The sequence below is a fragment of the Scophthalmus maximus genome, chromosome 17 (genome assembly GCF_022379125.1).
Source record: "Scophthalmus maximus strain ysfricsl-2021 chromosome 17, ASM2237912v1, whole genome shotgun sequence".
NCBI lineage: Eukaryota > Metazoa > Chordata > Actinopteri > Pleuronectiformes > Scophthalmidae > Scophthalmus > Scophthalmus maximus.
Window position 1 is genome coordinate 5,379,168 of NC_061531.1, and position 14,853 is coordinate 5,394,020.

The following is a 14,853-nucleotide window of genomic DNA, read 5'->3' on the forward strand; positions in this document are numbered from 1 at the left end:
TCGCAGACAAGCTTTTGAGACCTGCTGATGTGTCGTTGCCGCTACCAGGCAGTGGCGCTGTCGCGGGGCTTCCAGAGGCGCAGGGGCCCCGCGGGGCCACCACTGACCTTGTGCTGCGGAGGGTTCGCCACCAGCAGCTCTCAGCCGAGGGAGAAAAACAGACCGCACGACCAGGAACCAAAGTTATCAAATCTGCTTCTGCTACTGCTCTGTCTGTCATCATTCCTGCAGGTAGTGCAACATATGGCACTGCATCAGCACATGAACTGTGAAACCCCATTCAGAACTGAATCCTGTAACGTAAGTTGAACTCCATCCCTCTCTCCGCAGTGGAGCAACATGGCGCCTCCCCCTTGGCGAGCCCCATGTCTCCTCGCTCCCTCTCATCCAACCCCTCCTCCCGTGACTCTTCCCCCAGCAGAGACTACTCTCCAATGGTCAACGTCCAGCATTCTCCAATCACCATCCATCGCTCCGGGAAGAAGTATGGCTTCACTCTCCGAGCCATCAGGGTCTACATGGGGGACAGTGATGTCTTCAGCGTACATCACATGGTCTGGGTGAGAGAGCAGTGTTTTCAGTATGCTTGTTTTTGACGGCTCCTCTAAGCTTGCTGATGAAAGCAAAAGTAAATTAAAGTAGGTCTAAAGTCTTCTTACTTTCAAAGATATTTACAGAAAGCTGTTCAGCAGCTGTGGTCCATAATTTATAAAAAAAAAGGCTGCCGCTCCAGATATCTTTGTGTTAACTGTTGGGACATTTGATGCTGTAGGGTTGATGACCAGCAGCAAAGGTAGAGGAGGTAGATGAATATGCAATTGACTAATTATGGAGATGCTAAGTGATCCAGGTCCTTGCAAACATTTAGATTTACAAGAATTAAATTTGAAGATGAATAAAAAGCCAATGCAAAGATGGTAAAAGAGTGCGTCATGCCTTCGTTTTCTTTTTTTCTTAAAACATCAGACGATTTTTTTCATCCCGCAGATTATCCAGTGAAAAGATCATTGGAATGGCTTTTAGATTCATCACCAATAACTAGAATACCAGATTCATCTCTACTTCACGCTCTATTTTTGAGGGAATCTGTTAAATGGGTCAAACAATTGTGGTTACCAGTTGCTAACAATATGATATGTACAGTGACATGTCATCTGCATAACTATAACAGCTTACATCATGTTTTCATATAGAGTCACAGTCGTGAGTGTGTGTGTGTGTGTGTGCGCGTGTGTGCGTGTGCGTGTCCGTGCTTGCGTGCGAGAGTGTGTGGGTGGAGCACACGATGCAGTTTTAAACAGCTTTTCTGTCAAAATGGCTAAATCGTTTTTTGTTCTAATCACAGCATGTGGAGGATGGAGGTCCCGCCCAGGAGGCTGGACTCAGTTCTGGTGACCTCATCACTCATGTAAACGGGGAGTCAGTCCACGGTCTGGTTCATACAGAGGTGGTGGAGCTGATCCTGAAGGTGAGAGCTATCGCTGTCCATATATATATATACAGTATATATATATATATATATATATATATATATATATATATATATATATATATATATATATATATATATATATATATATATTTTCCATTCAATACAAATATCAATACCAATTTATATTTACATGTTAAGGTTCATACAAAATTGTTCAGATTAAATGTGTCTACAATTCACATACATGAATATTTTTCTACAGAGTGGCAATAAGGTGACAGTCACAACTACTCCCTTTGAGAACACTTCTATAAAAGTGGGCCCCGCCCGCAAGTCCAGCTACAAATCCAAGATGGCGCGGCGCAGCAAGAGGACAGGAGCCAAGGAAGGGCAGGAGTGAGTTACTGCAAAAACAGATGCATTTCATTACAAGACTCTGTTGTGTCTCCTATGCATTTATTCTCACCATTTAATTTGTTTTGTCTTTCAGAAAGAAGCGCAGCTCCCTGTTCCGAAAAATCACCAAGCAGGCCAACCTGCTCCACACCAGCCGAAGCCTCTCCTCTCTGAATCGCTCGCTGTCGTCTGGAGACAGTCTCCCAGGCTCCCCCACCCACAGCCTCTCCGCCCGCTCGCCCACTCAGAGTTACCGCTCCACTCTTGAATCCCCTTACCTGGGTTAGTATGAAGGGCCTAGTGAATTTATGTGAATTTATGACTTACGTCTCTGCAAAGACTGTTTCTGTTCCTCAAGTCTGATACTCTTCTGTGCTGTTCTCTTGAAAAGTATCATTGAAAAGGTTTCAAGTTTATTATCTCTCATGTCCTCAGGCACCTCCTCCCAGAGCAGCTCCCCGGCAACCAGCACCCCGAACTCCCCGGCAGCCTCTCACCACATGAGGCCCAGCTCCCTGCACGGCCTGTCTCCCAAACTCCACCGCCAGTACCGCTCTGCGCGTTGCAAATCCGCCGGCAACATCCCTCTGTCCCCTCTGGCTCACACTCCCTCCCCGACCACCTCCTCCCCTCCGCCTCTCAGCGGCCACACGGTAGGGAGCTCCAACACCTCCCAGATGTTCCCCGCCAAGCTCCACTCCTCGCCTCCTGTTTCCCGCCCTCGTCCCAAGAGCGCGGAGCCACCCAGATCCCCCCTGCTGCAGCGCGTGCAATCGGCGGAGAAGCTCGGTGCACCGATTCTGCCCTCCTCTTCTTCGTCGTCGCCGTCACCCTCTCCTCTGACAGGTGGGGTGTCGTTGCGCAAGCATAGCCTGGAGGTGACGCACGGGGACTACAGGCGAGAGTCTTTCCACTGTGAGCACAGCCTGCAGAGTCTGTTAGAGATGGAGGGGGAGAATGGACCTGCACCCCCATCTCCTTCGTCGTCTTCCTCGCCCTCTCCTCCCATGGGAGGGGAGATTGGAGGCCTGAAGCCCGTGAGAAGGCTGGGAAGGCAGGAGTCGCCCCTCAGCCGTGACACGCTGCTCACAGCGAGAGACAAAGGCAAAGATACTCAAACCACCGGCTCGCAAACAGAGAGTGTAGCTACTAAAGCTCAATCCAAAACCAATGTTGTTGACGCAACTAAAACATTATCCACTGCTGAGGTTCTAAAGAGTCATGTAAGTGCAGCGGCTGTGGAGACCAAGTCTAGTCCAGCACTAGTTTCCTCTATAACAGAGACCAAGCCATGGCCTGGGGACAAACCTCCAATTGCATGTGCTTCACTTACTGAGGCGACAGTCTCCAAGAGTAAACTTGCAGAGAAAAGCTCAACTCCGGGAACATCCAAGGCCGTGCTACAACAAGAGAGTAAGCAGCAAAGCGCACGGACAGACAGTGGAGCTGCAACCAAAGCTCAGGTGAAGACTGAGGAGAAAGTGAAAGTTACCGCAGCTACAGAAAAAGATAACATGCAGAGAGCCTCGTCTACAGAACAGTCCAAGGCACGAAGAGGCACAGAGACGGGAGAGAAAGGAGGTGGCGGTGGAGGCGATAGAGCGACTGAGACGACAAAGGTCAAAGGTCCAGCGCCCCCAGCTCCGACCCAGGTTCAACGCCACGCCGCAGCTCATGTGCCAGCTGCTGCCAGATCCAAAGTGGAGAGGGTTTCAAGCAGTTACCGTGGGAACAAGGAGGAGAGGGCTCACTTGGAAGTCCTGGAGGAGAATCCCATGTCGCCCTCCTCCAACGCAGCCTCGCCCTGCTCAAGCAAGTCTCGCCCCATGCCTCCGGGGGACAAGGCCAGCTTTGTCACCCAGCTTACGAGTGTGGCCAAAACAGTGCTCGGGCCCATGAAAGGAGTATCTCAAGACGGAGGCAAGGTCAAAGACGCGGCCAGGACGAGCGAGGAGAAGCGGGGACACACCACGGGAAAAGCAGAGGCCTCGTCTGGGGTCGGACGTCGGGGGGCTCAGACAGCAGCGGCGGCCAGCGCTGGCACAGTCCAGTCTGATAAAGGAACCTGTCGCAGCTCCAAGCATCATTCATGATCGGGCAACTCAGAAAGAGTCAGACTCTCCCATGTAATGCCTTTAACTGTAGCATCCTACTGACATATCGTGAATCAACGTGACTTTGAAATGAAGGGGAGACACAAATGCCTGAAGAAATGACACCAAACAGAAGACGTGTGACATGTAGACACATGAGATGTGAACAAAGACGCATCAGCTACTGTTGGAAAAATGTGTGCACATGGTATCATAATGTAGGCCTGTGTATGTGCTGTATGTCCTTCACAATGTGTTGTTTATAGTTAAAAAAAATAATAGCATATGTCTTAGATGCATGTCTTACAATGTATGTGGAAAATGAAAGCATATTTAAAAAGATGGTGAAAAAAATATAAAGCAGACCTTAAGGTAGTGAACACTGTGAACAACATTTCAACAGACCACAGCAGGCGAACTGTTAAACTCCATGAAAACAAGCAGGATTCCGTTTTCAGATATAGCTATCGTTTAGTTCAGTACAGTACTTACTGCGTCAGGCATCAGACGCAGAAACGGTGGTCTTTGCATCACGTGGTGAAGAGTTCCGCAAAAACGCACCGGAAACTGGACCAAGAGACCAAAATGCACGCAGTGATTGAATCAGTAAGTGTAAGTCGGCTGGTTTGCATCAGAGCTTGTTCAAGGGCTGAATTTCTGTGGGATCGAAGGAGGGCCGATTTAATGAACTTGCACAGGGACACTATGCAATCTGCTAATCACGCCAGTTCCTTTTTTGGGTGTCCCCAATTACTGAGTTTACATTGTGTGTAGGACTAAAGACGAGAAGACAGACTCGAGGGTTGCAATAAGCCAAGCAAAACGCAATTGATTTATAAAAAGATGTCGTCACTGATCGTAGTGAAATGTGCAATTATACTGTACTGCATATCGTTGGCTGTTCGGAGTCTGGTGAGGAGACGAGGTGTGAGACAAAGAACCTTGATGAATGCTGCACTTGCGAGGGAGTAGGTTAGAAATGCTCTTTTTCTATTTATGCAGGAGTACAGTTTATTGTATAATGTTACGTGTGAAGGAAAGTGCCAGTGTTCTTATTTAGGGATGATGTGATTTATTTATTATTCTTTTGTCGTCACTTAAACGTATAATGATATGCAAATCCATCAGTGCCCAGTTCCATAAATCTGAGCAACCCTAGTTGGTGATACAAGTAGACCACACAAAGCCAGATTTTTATGGAGAGCGTCGTAGTGTTTGTTCAACTCACATGGTTGACAGGTTTGGGACACCAGGCTCAGAGCTGTGTTAGACTGCCACCTGGTGGATAGTATCACGTGACACCAGAGGCCCCTGAGGTAACTCAAAAGATAGATCTCGATGACAAGTCCCATAACTCCTGCCTGTGGACCTTTCCTTTTCAAACATTATGAGTCTTATGCTACTACAATATCTGTTGATGAACACATTACAACCCGTTTCAGATCAGTTAAGCAGTCTTTATTTTATCAGTTATGATGTAGTGGTTTATTCAGACATTAGCCAGTGTTTGAACGTTAAACACCAGTGATTCTTCTTGTTGTTGTATGTAATGTGACAAAATTGCACTTTATTATTTGTGTCAGATACTTTTATTTACTTGTCTTACATATTTATTTTGTATTTTTTTTTCTATTTATTCTATCTATTCTATCTATTGATCTTTTTATTTCTTCAAATGTTTTTTTTTTTACATGTCACGAGCAAAGGGAATTTCTGTTCTAGTATTTATGAATTTCACATCACCATCAGAATCTGTGTAGCTGCCCCATTTTGTGTAGTTTCACCTCGGTCATTCCATGAATCTCAAGTCGTAATGTTGCTGTCATGTCCATCTTTCGTCCAAGTGTTTGAATTTTTTACGACAACAACCGTCTCAGACTGCTGTTGTTCATGGCATTGCTACATATTTGTTTGTCACTGTTGTGGTGAAATACTGATGCAAAAAAAAAAACCCTCCAGTGAAGAAATGTAATAAAATGCAGCGAAACCCCGCTCAGTGTGTCTGATTGTTTTTGAGGTTAAAACCACAGGTCGACATGAACTGACACCAGAAAGACAGATCCGAAATCTGACTCCCAAAATTTACAGCAATGTCCATTTTACATATTTGTTAAAAGAAAAAGTGTGGAAAATGTTCTTTTATCTTATTAGTAATAAGGATTCCAAAAAAAATAAATAAAGAGAAAGACCAGATCCAGTTTGAGGTTAAATCAGTATAATAAACATATAACATATGGAACAGAGACCAAGTCTTTCTTGAATAAGATGGAACTATTATTGTTGCTTAATGATTTTGAGGAGAAACAGATTTGATCAGCAGGAATTGCAGAATGATCCAGTTGAATTTTTAAAAAAAAAATGACATAAGTGATTCATCAATAATCCATCAAGTCATAATTCCAGCTCTGGGGTACTGCTGCTTTTAAGTTGCCAGAGGAATTAATGTGTAATGGGGGTCACAAAATATATATTTTTTTTTTTGCTCCAGGGGCCCTCTATGAGTTAGTCCGGCCATGGTGTTGGCTTGGGTTCAATACCAGATCTTAATTTGGTAAAAACGTCTGGGAAATACAATTTTAAAAAACAAACAAGCATCATGAACCGGGGCGTCTCTCTCATTGGTCCTCCGTAGACCAATCACAGCACCGGCAAGGCAGGACCTGCATAAACAGGAAGTGAGAGCGGTTTCATCTAATTCCCCCCTGCTCGTCGTCAGGTCGAGCTCGGGCTGTTTGATTGGGACTTTTGGGGAAACCGACGGACTCCTGCGGCGAAACTCATTCAGTGACTCGATCTGAAATGTCCTGGAAGCACAATGACCGTTCCCGAGAGGAGGTAAAGGAAGAACAGTCACGTCGTTATGACATAACTTAACTCCCCATCATCGGTCTGTCTGCGCGTGGTTACAGCATTAAAGAAACAAAGTGAATGGATGAAAGTTTTTGCACTGCACGAGGTCTATTTAATATATTTTTTTTAAATGTGCGGTTTATATTTTGGTACGACGTCACTGTTGCATAATTACGTCTTATAAGTTTTTGTGTGAGTTATCAAATGTGTCATATATAGCAAATGTATCATCTGTATAAGATGTAGGATTTACATCTATTGCAGTGGCTTGTGGGAAAAACAATTTGACTTATTTTGTCCAACCAGCAGTTTCAAATATTATTGTATATTAAGTATTTAATATATTAAGAAACTTGATAGTGATGTATTGTCTAATCAGCACCACAAAGTGCTGAAATTAGAATAAGGCTTTGATATATGGGTTAAAGGCGGAGCATGTTTGGTTAAAGAACAGCTTTATTCATATAATATTTCACTATATGTACAGTACGGTTGGTTGTTATGTATTTGTCTAGTAATATTTTGTATACAGGTGGCTGGGACAGTTTGGATCCTTGTCACACGTCAGTCAATGGGGGGAAAGTAGAATTAAAAAACAGTTTGTAAAAAAGTATTTGCAAAAGCATGTTATCTAATATTTCACAAAAAGCTAATAATAGTCCAAAAGCATTGATGTAAATTTACCTACAGAATTTAGTTTTACTTCTTAAATATCTCATGACCCCTCAGGTTTATCTTGTGACCCTTCAGAGGGGTTAGGAGATGCCATTTAACCACTGGAGGAGGAAAGAAGCAGCTAAACTGACATATCTGAGATTCCTTGAGTCACATGGTGCAGTCATGTGGTTCAAGCCTTCACTTACTGTCATGGACTTTGCAGTGCTTAACGTTAACCAATCAGTTCCACAGGCAGATCTGGTTTGTCTCACATCATCTGCGGCTGCCTGTGTCACATGCATGCGATGTGAATCGCACTGTGTTGTTTTATGATGTTGGTGTTATATGTTCCCACTGTGTTTATGTAGGCTGCCATGGAGATAAGGAGCGATTCTCTTCACTCGAGTCTTGACCATCTCCAGTTGTTATGAATCCCAGCGTGTCCTCGTCCCGCTGTGAGGGCCTGTCCCCTGCGGACAACCACATGGACGACTGGCACATGGTCTCCTCCGAGTCTGCACTGCCTCAGGTCCTGGAAGTCAGCAGAGATGAGCAGGAGGCAGAGGACAGAGGCAAACTCAGATCCAAGTTGGTCTCGGCATGGAACAGTGTCAAATATGGTCAGTTTCCTGCTCTTCCGTCCATCCTTCCTCTGTTTATCCATCTGTCCCACTGCTATGAGCTCAGGACACCGTGAGGGACAACCCCCCATTCATCTGGCTCAAAACATTCACTTAGACTCAAGGACTACCTGATTAGAAATGGGTGGTCATTGGTCAAAAGATCCAGGTCACTGTGACATCACAAAACCACCTCATGGATAAAATATCTGCAGAATGCCTCATGGGAAGTCTTCAAATTTGACACAAATGTCAATTTGAAATCAAGATTGAACTGATTAGAATTTAGTATCGAAGGTCAGGGTCCCTGCGATTTCACGAAAACAAATTTTTGGCCATAATTCATATGGCCAAAATCCATATAAATCCACATAAATCCTTCAAAGTTCTTCACTACATATATCATATGAGTCTGAACATACATGCATGTAAACTGTTTTATATTGTCTAATAGGAGCAGATCTGTTTCTCTTTTCCCTCCTAATGTATCAGGCTGGACCTTGAAGCAGAAATCCAAATTCAACAGGAGCTCTCCCGTGATCATGCTTGGAAAATCCTATGAGCTCAAGGATCAAGGTGAGGCCTTGAGCATTTTGGCTCTTCGCATTAATTCCTCTTAAAAGCGAGGAGGACATTTTTCATTGAAGCTGTGTGCTCGTGTCAGGGGAGAGGGAGTGTTTCCGCCACAGCTTTGTGTCTCTGCTGTGGTTGACGTACAGACGGGGGTTCCCTCCCCTGGCCGGCGGCTCTCTGACCACCGACAGCGGCTGGGGTTGTGTTCTGCGTACGGGGCAGATGCTGCTGGCGCACGGCCTCCTCTTACATCTGATGCCACCAGGTGACAGCAAACACCAGCACACTGTTATATATGTAGTCCACTGAATTTACTTATAGGAAAAAAAGCCTTGTTTTAGAAGAATATTCATTAGAAGAAGATATCTGATTTCCTGTTTTAGTTACATTCCACAAAAAAACACATGTGGCTTTATCGTTTTTATCACTTTGAGGTTGGACTTGGTCTGTGAGCCACCATGCAGTCAAAGACGACATGGACCTAGAGAGTCGCCCCGCAGACAGTGGACAGAGTTCCCAGGAATGGCCTGGTAAAAGGGTTCGAAAACTGAGCCTGGGTTCCCTGCTGGTCAGACCCATGGAGGCCACACACAGGAGGACGGTGTCGTGGTTTGCAGACCGCCCCACGGCCCCGTTCGGAATACACCGACTGGTGGCATTGGGCAAAAGCTCGGGGAAGAAAGCCGGGGACTGGTACGGTCCCTCCATCGTGGCACACATCCTCCAGTGAGACCTGAGGCAATAACACACCGGCACAATTATCCCAAACGGCCTTTCATCAAGATGTAACTGTGAACACCTATTTTGTCGTTGCAGGAAAGCTGTGGCAGCATCGGCAGACCTTCCCAATCTAGTTGTCTATGTTGCACAGGATTGCACCAGTGAGTAATTTCTTTCATCACTGTCTTTGTTCTGGAGGCATAATAAATGCAGCTTTGCTCAGAAACGGACTTTGTCACCCATCGGCTGTGCAAACAGACACATGTCTCAGTGCTTTATACTATATATTTAGTGTTTGTTTGTTTTTTTTCCTCCTTTTATTTAATGTAGAGAGTGGTTTGTGAGCCTTGGGTCGTGGGCGCACAAACACAGACTCACAGTGCAAAATGATCATCACCTACTCACCTTCTTTAAACTGTGTACCTACTGAATCCTGGATTACACAGTTAAAGCCGCAGAGGGAGATGCGCTTTGTTTCAAGAAAGAGGAGATGAGGATTAAGCAGTTCTGTTTTTGTTCTTTTGAGCTTGAATAGCCCGAAAATTTGGGTGAGAGGATTCAATGTAAGACACATCTGAGTCTCTATTTTTTCCAATGTGTCCAGTCTACTTAGAGGATGTGAAGAGGTTGTGCGAGCAGCCTCCCCCTCAGCCCTGGAAGTCCGTCATCGTCCTGGTTCCTGTGCGACTTGGAGGACAAGAGCTCAACCCTGCCTACATCACCTGTGTCAAGGTATCCAAACAGTTGCTTTTGCCCAGCAAAAGTAGTGCAGCTTACTCTCAGATCAGTCATCACTGCCTGTGTCCTGTTTGGTTGTGGGTTTCTATATGAAAACAGGAATGGAAAAATCACTGTTCTGAAACATAGAAGAAGCAAAAATGTACATGTGTTGCATGAACAAAGATCAACAAAGCAATCTTTGTTTTTTTTCTTAGAAACTCTTGACATTACAATGCTGCATCGGAATCATCGGGGGCAAACCAAAGCACTCTTTGTTCTTCATTGGCTTCCAAGGTATGTGCAGGGCAGTGAACGGCATCACCACAATCACTGTGCTCAGCCGTTCCATGTCAGTCCTCACACTTTTTGGTTTTTCTCCTTCCTTCTGGCCCTGCTGTGTGAAAGATGACAATCTGCTGTACCTGGACCCGCACTACTGTCAGCCCACAGTGGACATCGCGGAGGAGAACTTTCCCTTGGAGGTATGAGGAAGTACCGGTCCTCTTCTTCTTTTTTTGCTTTCTGTTTGGTTCCTCTTGTGGCAGATGTGCTCAGCCATGTAAACCAGTGGCCCCCAACCGACCTTTTCTTCGGACAGCTTTCCCCCAGTCCTATATATATATACATATACATCTATATATATATAGATGTATATATATGTGTGTATATATATGTATATGTATATATATATGTGTGTGTGTGTGTGTGTGTGTGTGTGTGTGTGTGTGTGTGTGTGTGTGTGTGTGTGTGTGTGTGTGTGTGTGTGTGTGTGTGTGTATATATATATATATATATATATATATATATATATATATATATGTATAAGTGGATAGTGTTGGAATAATGTGTTGAATTTAAAAAGTGGGATTTCTGTTTCTCTCTCTTTTTTTTTCTCAAATGTGTTGAGTTCCAAGACAATCTTTGTGTACCCCCTGGTACAAGTACCCCTGGTTGGGAAATACTGATACAAACTTCATACATAAATTATAAATGTTACTGCTGACATGCACATTAGAATTTACAGCATAGAAATATTCTCTCCAAATCCAATGAGATGTCTTCTCATGAGTGGCCTTCTACTTCCTCTCCACACCACTTTACAGTCCTTCCACTGTAAATATCCCAGGAAAATGGCAGTCTCACGCATGGACCCCAGCTGCACCATAGGATTCTATGCTAAAGGTCAAAAGGACTTTGAATCATTGTGCACAGTTGTTACTGAGGTACGTGACTGGGGTATTTGGGTAAAAATGTTTTGCTTGTTTGAACGCCGCTGTGTGGCTTTTGGATGGTACAATTTGATGCCATACTTGGTTGCAGATTTTAATTCACAGGATTCTTTGTCCCACAGGCTCTCTCCACATCTGCGGAGACGTACCCCATGTTTATATTTGCAGAGGGACATGGTCAGGAAGAGGAGCGAAGCAATACACCCACAAACAACATCGCCTATATCCAGAGGACGAGCGAGCGGAGGCGAGTTGACACCAGCAACAGCATGGATGAGTTTGTTCTATTATGAACAGAAGAAGAAAATGAAATCTCGACCCTGAGGGGCGTTCAATAATCAATGATTGCACACAATTGTGAAGGTTAAGACTGTGGCCACTACTGAGCCTAAAAATGTCCACAAGCAATAACCTCAAGAGACTGCTGAAAGGGATCAGGTGTCATCAACACTGTTTTTGTGCTCATTTATTTATTGTTTTAAGGGGAGACCATTTAAATGAATATGATTCAATTGAAGAACTGAAAGGTGAAGGATGTTTTCTCTTATTTTTTCATTTCAACTTATTAGGTCATGTTATTTTTACTTAATCTATTCAAATGAATAAAAGAAAAAAAATATTAATATCAAATGTCTTTTCAGAGACACTCAGGGCGAGTGTTACACAGCCTCTCACTGTTTCATGCCATGTGACAGGATGTGCTGCCTCTGAATAGATAAGAATTTTGGACACTTGTTAACATGTGACTCACACAATTAGTCAAATGTTAATGCACACTGATTTATCAATAATGTTCTTCTGAGCTGGATTCTTCTCTTTTTTTGCTGTCGTTTATGAAGGACAAAGAAACTTGGTTCAAATCATGTGCCACCTACATTATATTAAAACATGCAGTGATGAGTCTAATTTAACTGATTCATTTTGAGTTTTTATAGACTGTATAAACATTATTGGGTTGGGGGGTATAGTCTTGTATTTTATTCTAATAAAAAGCAAGGTGCTTCACAACAAATTTATTTTTAGTTACCGATATGAATATTATTTACATACAATGTTTATAATATTAAGAAAAGATATAACTAGAGACAAAGACATTTCAAAGTGTTTAAAAAAAAACTGCTTTATCAACAATTAGAACTTATCAAAACATTTTATGTAAATGCAAATGTATTTTATTGTTATTCATAGTCTTATATGCCAGCATCCACGTGAGGATGCTGCGCAGGAGGAATTGTTGTCAACAAAATAAACTTTGAATTTTTAAAATGTCCTTGTATCTATTTACAACAGCATTATTGTTATAAACCTGTAATTAAATGATAACATACTGCTTACCAATGCTATACACTTTTGTTTTATTTATTATCTCCACCAAAGAGATTATATTTTCACCCCTGTCCTTTTGTTTGTTGGTTCATTAGTCAACAGGATTACGCAAAAACTTACGGAATGGATTTCCTCGAAACTTGGTGGAAGGATGGCACATGGGCCAAGGGAGAACCCATTCAATTTTGGCAAGGATCTGGACAAAACAGATTATTTTTAAATGATTTCATATAACGTCGTGGTACAGTTTTTTTTGACATCTAAGATTTCTCAGGGAAGGATGCATGGATCCAGATCCATCCATGAGCTTGATGGCTTGATTGGATTTAAGGGGACTGTTGGGCCTCGGTTGGAGGTATGGGCTCTACTTGACAAGCTGGCATCAGGACTGAGGCAGCAACAGCTCTGAGAATACTGATGGATTGAGAACGGGTAGGAAACATCCTCACTTGCACTATGGCTATATCGACTTATTATTATTATTATTATTATTATTATTATTATTATTATACCCTCCCTTAAGCAAAAAAAAAAATACATAACCCTTTTCTAGTTTCTGACACACACACACACACACACACAGTCCTCTTGTCCTCCCCTTCTAATTTTCATACACTCCCTAAAGCATACTGCTGGAAATACAGTTGGTGTGGCACTGAAGTTCAGGTAGCACAAGGCCCACACACTGCTCCTGCTTGGTCAGGTCTGTCTCCCAAGGTGTTACAAAGTCCTACAGTTCCTCAGGGGGCAGCTGTTCCCAGCCACACATATCTGTCGTATTCTGTAAGTGATTGACCTCTTTGTTCGGCCTCTCCAGCCCTGCTGCTGCTACTGCTCTACCTTCTCCCAGGACAACTGGAGGAAAAGGTCACGGAGAGCAACACGTCCAAGACTGCTCGCCGCCTGCACCCTGGCTCGGGTAATGTTGTTCAGCAAAGTGACGTGCTGTGGGATGAGTGTTGAGGCAGATGTTGGCTTGTCTCTTTAAGCTCAAGCTTCAGCGGGAGGACCGGGGACATCAAGTGCTCCGTGACCAGCTGGAAGGTCTCCTCCAGCAGAGTCAGGTCAGCCAGCCAGGAGGAGCTCCACTGCTGGCTGTCGAGACCCGAATCAAAGCCAGTGGGGTTTCTGTGCTAGGTCACTCTCGGGGGTCTTAAGCGTCCTAAAATGACTCTCTCGCAGTACAGTGTGCCATGTCAACATGCACTCATGCAGCCTAAATAACTGTTTATCATGCAAATCTGAGTGGAGATGCGGAAGATTCTGTGGGACAGTGAACACAACACAGCAGAATAACTGAAGACTGAGGCACACAAAGGGAAATTGCATCCAGACCATGACCTCTTGGTGATTTCCTTTCTATCAGCAATGCACTGTGGAGAGCTCCTCGCAGTACAGTGTGCCATGTCAACATGCACTCATGCAGCCTAAATAACTGTTTATCATGCAAATCTGAGTGGAGATGTAAAAACAGGCCGCAGGATATTTCTGATGATGACTGGGGCTTTTGTACATATTGTGCTGTTTGTATATGTGCTCTGCTTATATGTACACATATATCAATAATTACACATATTACTTAAAAAAGCATTCAGGTTTTAGGTTGAGGTAAATAAATGCTAATAGATTGTGGCCTTATTTATATATAAGTCATTTGTGTCAATCTATATCCCACATTCAAGTCCAATCGAAGAGCAACCGGTTTCAGGTACACTGAAGCAAATGGTTTAATCAATTAGTTCACCAAAAAATATATTTGTATAGGCTACTGATTAAACTAATCTTTTAAATAATTGTCAAAGCAACAGATGTCATACACCTCGGTTCCATATGTTTGGATGAAACGGTTGAATTTGAAGGAGGCATCTTTTTTTATGGAAGGTTGATGTGGATTTTTAATTTTTTTTTGCTCTCCAGGGCATTTCTGTCATTTTCTGTCGATTTATCTAACAGTAAAAAAAAAAAAGATCAATGTATTTCTGGCGTATGAGACGGACAGATACTAGACGCTGACTATGATCGATCACACGGGGAAACGGTTAACTGCTTCTCAAACAGCTGATCGACTACTACGCCCCGGCCCTGGTCAAAATACGAACTCATCGGGTCCATCACATTCACTGTGCATTTAATAAACGCGCAGTAAAACGATCGTCCTGCAGCCCGCGTCTCCTCCACGGTGTGTGTGTGTGTGTTCTGCTCGATCTCCCCTCCCCCACGCCGGCTCCTCGCTCCTT

The 14,853-nt window shown here is 43.7% G+C and overlaps 2 protein-coding genes across 4 annotated transcripts in view; both read left to right on the forward strand.

Annotated features, from left to right (window-relative positions):
* The window catches only part of LOC118288547 (microtubule-associated serine/threonine-protein kinase 1), a 38,515-nt gene extending 32,603 nt beyond the window's left edge, over nt 1–5,912 (forward strand). For both annotated transcript variants that reach the window (XM_035614777.2, XM_035614778.2), the window contains exons 22-27: nt 7–231; nt 331–560; nt 1,346–1,468; nt 1,695–1,828; nt 1,923–2,110; nt 2,264–5,912. In XM_035614777.2, the coding sequence (XP_035470670.2) occupies nt 7–231; nt 331–560; nt 1,346–1,468; nt 1,695–1,828; nt 1,923–2,110; nt 2,264–3,921 (2,558 nt within the window). In that variant the 3' untranslated portion in view covers nt 3,922–5,912. The remainder of the gene's footprint in view (nt 1–6; nt 232–330; nt 561–1,345; nt 1,469–1,694; nt 1,829–1,922; nt 2,111–2,263) is intronic.
* A 687-nt stretch (nt 5,913–6,599) lies between these two features.
* On the forward strand, nt 6,600–12,626 carry LOC118288563 (cysteine protease atg4da). 2 transcript variants are annotated; one of them, XM_035614813.2, is made up of 11 exons: nt 6,600–6,756; nt 7,797–8,048; nt 8,541–8,624; nt 8,713–8,886; nt 9,056–9,347; nt 9,438–9,502; nt 9,946–10,073; nt 10,277–10,355; nt 10,467–10,543; nt 11,165–11,284; nt 11,413–12,626. In XM_035614813.2, exons 2-11 carry the CDS (start codon nt 7,856–7,858, stop codon nt 11,581–11,583), a joined length of 1,383 nt encoding a protein of 460 aa, XP_035470706.1. In that variant the 5' UTR covers nt 6,600–6,756; nt 7,797–7,855; the 3' UTR covers nt 11,584–12,626. The 2 variants fall into 2 exon arrangements, with proteins under 2 accessions (XP_035470706.1, XP_047184302.1); XM_047328346.1 differs by having other exon boundaries at nt 10,277–10,543.
* The last annotated feature ends 2,227 nt before the right edge of the window (nt 12,627–14,853 follow it).